Source organism: Netta rufina (genome assembly GCF_964035555.1).
Source record: "Netta rufina genome assembly, chromosome: 1".
In the NCBI taxonomy this organism is placed as follows: Eukaryota; Metazoa; Chordata; class Aves; order Anseriformes; family Anatidae; genus Netta; species Netta rufina.
In genome coordinates, this window is record NC_140123.1 from 134,812,019 (window position 1) to 134,821,066 (window position 9,048).

A 9,048-nucleotide genomic window follows, 5' to 3' on the forward strand; every position below is an offset into this window, starting at 1 on the left:
TGCCTGCACAGCCTCAGAGTTCATTGCAAACTGTGAATGAATAATAATAATATTCATCCTTACCCTATAGCAGTACAAATATGGGCTAACTCCTGTGTTCAATATTCTCCCTAAGAAGTGATGCAAGAAAAAGTCAAACCAAACACAACAAAGTTGGTGTGCAGAATTTTAAATAAAATGAGACATATGGAGAGGAAATTACAGTATAATCATTTGATTACATATTTCAAACAGATTTCAGGGGCTCATAGCATATTCATAAAGAAGATGGATTTGTTAATGTAAAAATAGTGATACTAATGTAAATCTGGAGTTGATTCACTGGCATCAAGGTAGCTCTATTTATTCTGTAAAATCTTGCTGGTATTTTTCCCCTTGGCCCATTTTTAGCAGGTAATTATTAGTTTTGTAATCTGATCTCTTATGTAATAGACCATCCATAATAACAACATTCATCAGGAATGGATAAACAATTCTGCACAACAGGTGCAATTCAGCTTTCCCAATGGATTATTATTCATGTAGATGTTCTGAATCCCACTGAGGTTATCCAGAAACAGAATTGGAAGGCTTATGTTTTTCAAGATGTAACCCAGGAAACAAAATAGAGAAGGCAGAGTTATGAATCAGAATCATCCATGATACAGACTGAATGCAGGATGCAGATATTCAGTCCTAAACCTTCCCTACACAAGAGATTTCAGAAGTTTTTAGGGAGAAGAAGGTAAAGAAAAAAGACACCCATCATCTATGCACATGAAAAAAAACAACCACTATCTTGACACTCATAGCGCCGCTGACAGATAAAAATCTTGTAACTCCCTCTCTCACCTGGGAGCAGATAACAGCTGGGGTGGTTGGCACCACCTGAGAAGGAGGGCGATAAGCACACAGGGAGGTGCTGAGCTCCTTATCCTAAGGAGCTTGTGAAAAGGAGCAGGTGTGCTCGACTTCAGGGAGGGAGTGGGCATGGGAGATCTTCAGCAGGAACTAAAAGATTTACTAGCCTTTGTTTTCTTTTTATGACTGGTCCCTGCAGGGCTCAGGCATGTGTAGCTGTTGTGTTGTGTTAGTCCTTTGCTGCTTGGGATTGCTGTCTGCAGGTAAGTGGCACCTCTCTGCAATCTCTTCTCTTTTGGTGCTCCTCTCTGCATCTCTTATCTTTCTGTCTCACTTGGGTGCTTTTGCTTCTTTTTGGATGTTAACTCTGTTTTAGGACCTGTGTAGAGAAAGATTTTGAAGTGTGTTTTTTTTTTTTCTTTTTGGTAAGTTTTTCTTCCAGATCAGAGCCTGAAACCTCAGCTTGGAGACCCTCAGCTTGCAACAAATAATCCCACTCTTACCACAGTTTCTCTAGAGAAACCTTTCTGTATGTTTGATAGCTCACTGTATCCAAACAGATCTTATACCATCTATTTGTATGTAATGAAGGAATCAGGTGAGTATCCAGCATTACTTTTTCTCTGGAAAATAATTACTTCATGTGGCTGTTGCATGTGGTTTTTCAGGATCTGGTGGGAGTGAGTCTGAATGAGGGGAAAGAGAAAAATACACAGCTGAAAGCTATGTGCAGGTTGAATGCCTGGTCTAAGTTTATAATAAGACCTTAAAAAAAAAAAAAGTGTATTATAAGCATAAAAAAAATATAAAAAATAAGTTATGACTTCAATTAGAATGATTAAAGATAACAACAGTTAGCACTGGTGTTAGCTGATTCCTAGTAGGTGCAGAGCAGTATTATCAACTATAAATGGTCTGCCCAGATCTTGCTAACAAAGCCAAGTGGTCCGTTGTCTGATACCTTTGTCTAAACATGAATATCTTATATGAAAGCCTGAACTCCCCCACGTAAATCTGCTGAAAAAAGCTGTGTAACTGCTTTGCTGCTGTTTGCTTCATAGTTAAGGTTGCCAGCCCTTACAGGGACTTGTCTTTTTTTTTGGGGGGGGAAGAGGAGGGGGGGGAGGGAGAAATAAAATAAAAGTCATGCTAGGCTTGTGGTCAAAGATGCCTGGCCCATGGGTTCATTCATAAAATGAATTTCATAACTGCTTGGCAATGAAACACTGCTGGCAGTGCCCAAGAAGCTGCCCTCACTGATCCCTGCTGTTCTGGCAGACTGCTTTGCACACCAAATAGAGCTCCTCTGTAAGCTGACAGAGACAAATGATTTCCTTGTATCATACAACTGTCTGCAAAGGCTGTAAGCAACCTCCTGTTCTGAGGGGCATGGAGAAGAGATCTTAGTGGGCAGTAGGGAGAAACTGGTCAAGAGCCAAAGCAGTCTAAAACTTCCACTGCTGAGTGTTGCTCTTTTAGGAAAAAAAAAAAAAAAAAAAAAAAAATTGAATGGAAGAGGCTTCCTTATTGCCTCAGACTAGTAGAAGACTTAGCCAGACTTAACAAGATACAGATGTGAGGGCACTGCCTTCTGAGATGCCTCCCATGAATGAAGCGTGCATTTTTGTACGTCTGAAGCAGATCATACAAGTGAATTGTATGGATATAAAAGGCTACGATGACTTGATACCAGTCTTACCTACAAATAGGCAACTGTATCTGATGTTTTTGTTTAAAAACTACATCAGCTACCCTGTGTTCCATGGGTTTTGTGGCAAAAGCTTTCTGCACAGATGGTTGAATCTCTCTGCAAAAGGGGCTATAGAGAGAGAAATCTCTGCTGCTGCTTTTAAAACAAGCAGATGCAAACTTGTTACTTGGCAGATTGGAAGGAATTTTGTTTGGATTTTTCTCTGGTCTGCAGAAAAACACATTTGCTCACCCTTGAAGGCTTTTGGAGCAGAGAGAGGGAAAACTTAGAATGTTAAGAAAATTAAATCTTAAGTTCAGCTCTGCAAGTAAGGAAATGCATCAGCTTTCAAACAGCTGAGGGTCTAGCAAATTTCTGAATGACTAATGTAATCTTTAGGTCTTTTCTTGTTAGTTCACTATCAAACTTGATCTACCTAAAGAATTTTAAAACAAACAAAAACCTGAACTTGTTTAGAAAATAGCGTTTGCTTGCTCACCACAGCCAGGCTAAGAGATATGGAGATTGGGAGAGTGAGGAGGCCTAGTTATAAGAAATTTTATAATTTGGGGAAGCCAGCCCCAGTAGAGCATGTTTTCGCTAGTCTTCACTTATACATTATTGTCTTCTGAGCCCTGGCACCTCTCTGCTCAACTAGCTTGAGCACTGACCTTGAAGTTAGATTTTGAACCTGTGCTAGAAACACTTCGCTTTCAAAGCAGATTTAATTTTGCATTGGATCATAACTAAAAACTTCACATGACCAAGCAGTTGCTGCTCTAGGAGCACAGCAGAGTGCTTACAAACTTAAGAAGTTCTCAATATACTGCAGCTTTGGAAAAACTGGCCATCTTCCACTACTGACAGCACTGAACAGCTGGAGGGAGCTCCCAGAATAAACCAACTCACAGTTGCAGAACTTGGGAACATCTCTTGAGACTTGTGCCTTGGCTTTATATTAGGAAAAGTTTGAGTTCAAACTGAGCTTTCCAAACAATGTTGTAGAGCTGGGTGTGGATGTACGCTTTCCTTGATGCTGTGAAGACTTTCAGGCTTGGTGTTGTGCTGTCTGGAAACATGGGCATGTCTGGCTGGTCAGAAGTGTAGAGAATGCATCTGCTCCAGCATGCAGGGCTGTGAGTCTGCATACTGTGGTGTTCTGAGAGGTGTAGCTGCTATGCAACCAAAGGTCTCAGGGCTTCTGTTCCAGAGGATAGAGGAGTTGTGGTCCTATAGAAACTCAGGCTTGGTTATAGTGTTAAATCTGACATGGCAGGACTTACTGGAGGCATGTAGGCTGTGGTGGAAGGGCAGCCTTTGCCACCAAGCTCCATCAGATTCTTCTTGGGAAAGACGAATTTGGGGAGGGTGGCAAAGAGAGACCTTCTACATACATCCTTCATGGACTTGTCTGAGGGACAAGTGTAGAAAGCTTCAAAAACAAGAGGAAGGGGTAAGATCACTGCACAGACTGGCAGTAGATTTCTGGCTTCCTGCTTGAGCTTTTTCTGGATAGAAGAGCAAGCAGTCAAACACAGGATGAATGGAAAGGGCTGATCTAGTTCTAACAGTATTGTTAAAAACCACCTCTCCCACAGCAAGTGTGATGAGCTCCCTCGTGACTGATGACAGTAACAAGCCCCTGGGCAGCACGTTCCAGCAAACAAGCGGGGGACATCTCGGACCTTACAATGCTGCCTTCTTCGATGTACCTGACTGTGCAGTGCCCCCCAGGCTTGCTGATGTAGGAGGCATGAACAAAGCTCCTGATGTCTTGAAGCAATATCTCTTCAGAGTTGGGGACGATGGGACTTGTCTGTATGACCCGAACTTCCTAGGGGTCTGTAACCCACCGCTTGCCCCAGACACTACATACAGGTATAATTCTTGTTTCTGAAATGGTGGTTGCTGCTCTGAGTACTCAATAGGAAGCAAAATTTACCCTGTTGTAGACCTTTGAAATAGTATGATGTGAATTACCTCTCTCTACCAGAACTTCTCTATTGCAGGGGCAGTTGTGAGGCTGGCTTAGCTTTGGTCCAGCACCCTGCAGATGGTGTTCTGTGGTGCTCTTGCTGGGGTGAGCTCTATCAGGTTAAATTAATGGATCAGTAGAAAAATTCACATGTGAACTGCTGGCTCTATACTGAAGCTGGAGCATCTGATCAGAAACTGCTGGAAGAAAAGGATTTGACTGGAAAATGATGTCAGAATGATTCACTGTGTATTGTGTTAGATGAGTCTGCCAAACCGCAGACACGGGCTTGGCCCTGCTTGCTTTGTTTTGATGGGGCTCTGGGGAGCCAGACCTCTAAGTGGCCTCCAGCTCCGTCCAGGAAGTCCATGATGTGACTGGAGACTTCACAGTGAGAGCCAGGTGGCTTGCAGGCTCATCTGACCCCTGCTGTCTGGGGAAGCTGGCCCTCAGGAGAGTCTGGGAGCCCTGACAGCTGTCACCTGTGACACTTGGTTTGCTGCTGCCTGCTCTTTAAAAGCTATATTAAAGGCAGCAGTCACATGAAGCTGTGGAGACTGAATATGCTTCTGAAACAAAATATTATGGGCAGGTTTTCAGAACTGTTTTGCTTCCTCTGTCTCCATGGGACAATTCTGTAAACTCAAACTATTGCAGGATGGAAACTTAATTCCTTTGCCAAATCTGTTGTTAGCCTGTCTTTTCAATGCTTTCTCTAACAGGGAAAGTGCCAAAGGTTTCTATTGTTGGACAAAATCTTTGACTTCCATATGGAAATCAAAACCACTTGCTGTTCTAAATAATGAGGCCCTTCACAACAGGGAATAGCAAGCTGGGAAAAACTGTTTTTGGAAAGCTATCATCTGTCAAGGTTCACAAGAATGGAGCACAAGCTCTGCGTGACATAGCACAGAATACTTTTTCTATTATTAATTCTGTTTGTTCCCTATAAGGTCTCTGGAAAAAAGCTGGTTACCTTTGATTGTTTCTGCTGAATGCTTTTCCAAAAACTGGAGTCTGACTAGCTAATCTGGTAGCTTACAAAATGATAGAAAGGCAACTCAAACTTTGAAATACCTAATTTAATGCTTTTTTCCCCCCACAGGTTTAAATACGTGTTGGTGGATAACTCTGAAGGTATGATGAAAGATCAAACTCTTTGGTCTGATCCAATCAAAACCAGAAGAGGTAAGTCTGTGGCTCTGCTCAGGTCTTCTGAGCAGCCATACTTGCCTTAGGACAATGTTGATCTTCTAGTGAGCAATGTCTAGTCTTTTCCTACAGTTTCAGCAATTTTGTCAGCTGTCCAGCACTGGAGTAGCAGACTTTAATATGGAATACTGATCTGCTTCTTTTGTATACTTCAGAACAGTTCTCTGATAAAGGTTGTACGCACAGTTTATGATTTGGTGCTTGCCATGGTATCTTGTGCTGAAGAAATTTCTAGGTAATGCAGGTACTTGCCACCCTGGCTAACCTGCTGAGCCAAGCTAATAACCTCTAAATGCTGACATTGTCTTAAAACTTTTTCCTACAAATCACTTAGTCATCCGTTTTCCTCTCCAAAACAACTAGTTTTCCCTCATTTAGTAAGGGCACACATGGTGAAAAATAGTTCATAGCAGCATTCTTTCCATGATTTTTCTAGCCAAACTTCCCATGAAAATTGATACCTGGCCTGGTCGAAGGAGTGGAGGCATGATTGTCATCACATCAATTCTAAGTGTTTTGGTGTTCCTTCTGCTTACTGGCTTTCTTGCTTCTGTGTTTTTTGCTGTTATGTAAGTACTGCTACACCTTGCAACTTCTAGTCAGAGTGCCTAACACATTAGTAATCAGACTTCTTGCCCCTAGTTCCAAGCTGCTGTTGCTAGCGATGTTTAAGGTGATGTACCAGAGGATGTCCTTTTAATTTTGGACCTGGTAACAGAGGAAAAAGGCTACTTCTGTCATAATCTTCCCTACCGAGGCTAAGATCGATGCCTCTCATAATTATCATGTAGACCGAAACTCACTGGCTGTCAGACTTCAGTAAGGACAGCTGGGGGCTGGGGGGGAAAGTAGAGCTGTACATACCTAAAGTTTATGTATTCTTTTACATATGACAGCTTTCCATTTATTAATGAGTTTGGAAACAGTCTTAAGGAGTTCAGGTCTTCATAGAGATCACATACTGTGCTAATTAGAGCCTGCTTAACTGTTTTACCTCTTCCACAGGAGAAAGAAGTTACCACTTTGAATTAATAACTGAGGTCTTCCTGATGCTGTATAACTGAATTAGTCTATGCATGTTCCTGACTTCTATGTCCCCTGCCTCAGGAAATTAAGGCAGCCTGGTTGATCCCTAAGCTGGGAGAATTAATCAAATTTCAGAAACTGGGTTTCAGGGATAATAAAATCTAACTCTTTTACTTGAAAATAATGCAAGTACTCTGTATTCAATGTGGAAAGCAAATACTGCAGATTATCTTAAAAATAATAATAAAATCCATAGGCTTCTCTGATACTAAGTGATTTAAGTAGCAATTGGCCTCTGCAAAATGTTCTGACAGTAGGCTCCACTTAGTCTCTGCTGGAACTTAAAGCCTTTCACTTCCATGTTAGGAGATCAGAAGATGCTTCTGAAGAGACAAAGGGCACATCTCCAACTGTTCAACAAAGTGAATCAAGACCACAGCTGAGCTCTGAGTGAAAAACCTGGTTCATGTCAAGCTGGAAACACAATTGAATTGTTACAGGTGTTAGACCTACAGGACTGTCTCCTACTGGACTCAACACTGGTCCACTGCTACAGTATGCAAACATGCAACTGCACATGAATAACACGGATGAAATAAGGACAATTTTAAAAAATAATAATGCAGTCTGTGATATCCTGTCTTTCCCTAATGAGATTTCATTTAGCTAACTGGCTTTTACAACACCCATCAGGTACGTGGTCTGAAGTAAGAAGATTAATGAGATCCTTCAACTTCAGTGGTGTGATGACAGGTTGTCTTGTACGTGTTCTCATGTTGAGTCTGCAGACTTCTGATGTGCTTCTCATGATCAGACTAACATGATGCAGCCATTTGTATCTCAACCTTTCTCTATAGTGACTGCTGTGAAACTAAAGAAAAACAGGCTGCTTTAGAAAAAGATGTTCTTAGATAAAAAGATATTCTTAGAGAAAACTAAGGATTAAAAGGTAGACAACAGGGTACAAAAGGTACCTGCTTCCTCAGGATTTTGGTGACCATTTGTCATAAGTCATCCATTCTTTTCTCTCTTTCCTTAAAAAGAAGCAACCAAGTTCCAATTGCCCTGTATGTAGCAGAATAATTTTCATCTCCAGTACTTAAATACTTTCAAACAGCTTTACAAGGTCAATAGCAAACAAAATTACTTTAATTAATGTGTGCTCTTTCAGAGCTCAGTATAATCTGTTGATGGGCTAGTAACGGGGAGATACTGCTTCAGTGGAAAAAACATGAGTATATTCACTGCACTCAGGGTTGGCCTCATTCCTGACCTTTACCTTAGGCAGCAGCAAGCCAGAACTCCTCACATCTTAGTATCTGGGTTGGGGGGAGTTGGAGGGTCGTTTGAACTATTTCTCTGTTTCTTCATTTTATGATCAGTTGGAGAGTAGAAATAAAGTTTTGCATCGGATTTAAATTATGTGCTACTCTTTTTTTGTTCCCCCATTGATGCCAGTTTCTTTACACACTGTTTTGTCTCTGTAAATGACTTATGATGATTCACTTTCAAAGCCCTCTTCAGGAGGTATAAGCAACTGTCCCACTGTAGCAAGTGTTTCCTGGTGATAAGCAGAGAGCTGTAAGTGGTTATTATTGATGTTCTTCTAAATTATCTTTAAATTAGTTGTCTCAGTTTATAAATGAGTAACAACTCTTTCAACACAGGTAGTTTACTGTCACTAGTACAACTAGACAATTCTTGTACCACAACTTACTTCAGGGAGTGGGACTTATTCTCCTCAGAGCACGAAAATTAACATTTTTTGTGTAAAGTGAAACACTGTCAGGATGGAGTGCTGAGACTCCAGCTTCTGGTGACTGCAAAACTTAGGCCCAAGAGATTTGTATGTGAGGTCCCTCTGTTCAGTTGTCCTGAAGTGCAGCGTGTTAAAGCTTGCCTGCTTGCTGCCTGGGTTTCAGGCTGGGCTGACAGGGAGGTGGGAGAAAGCACTTTAAGGTGGTTGCTGTGCCTGCTGATGGGAAATAATGGATGCCAAAGTACCAGGAATGCTATGGGTGGTTTTCTGTTGATGTTTGTTTTGTGTGTTTGTGTTTAAATTGGTGCCTTGCCTTCCCTGTTCTTTGCTGCCTAGAGGCTGCTCTAAACACTGTTCTGAGGTGCTTTCCCATCCATCTATTGGGTAATCTGGAAGCAAGGGATATCTGGAGGAAAAGGCAGCATGAGCTGTAGGCGTGCAATGCTGAGCATCAGAGTACATAAGAGATCCTTGTCCTGTTTGGCAAACATTTTGCTGAAGATGACAATTCTAAAAATACTCTTTCTAGGCAGTCCTGTTCTTAAT

General features: G+C 41.5%; 1 protein-coding gene across 1 annotated transcript; it reads left to right on the forward strand.

Annotated features, from left to right (window-relative positions):
• Positions 1-1,048: 1,048 nt before the first annotated feature.
• Positions 1,049-7,197, forward strand: UPK3A (uroplakin 3A; the record flags this gene model as incomplete). Its single annotated transcript, XM_084283711.1, has 6 exons — positions 1,049-1,103; positions 1,283-1,438; positions 4,129-4,408; positions 5,611-5,693; positions 6,154-6,286; positions 7,110-7,197. The coding sequence occupies 6 exons, from the start codon at positions 1,049-1,051 to the stop codon at positions 7,195-7,197; spliced, it is 795 nt and encodes a 264-aa protein (XP_084139837.1).
• Positions 7,198-9,048: the final 1,851 nt, after the last annotated feature.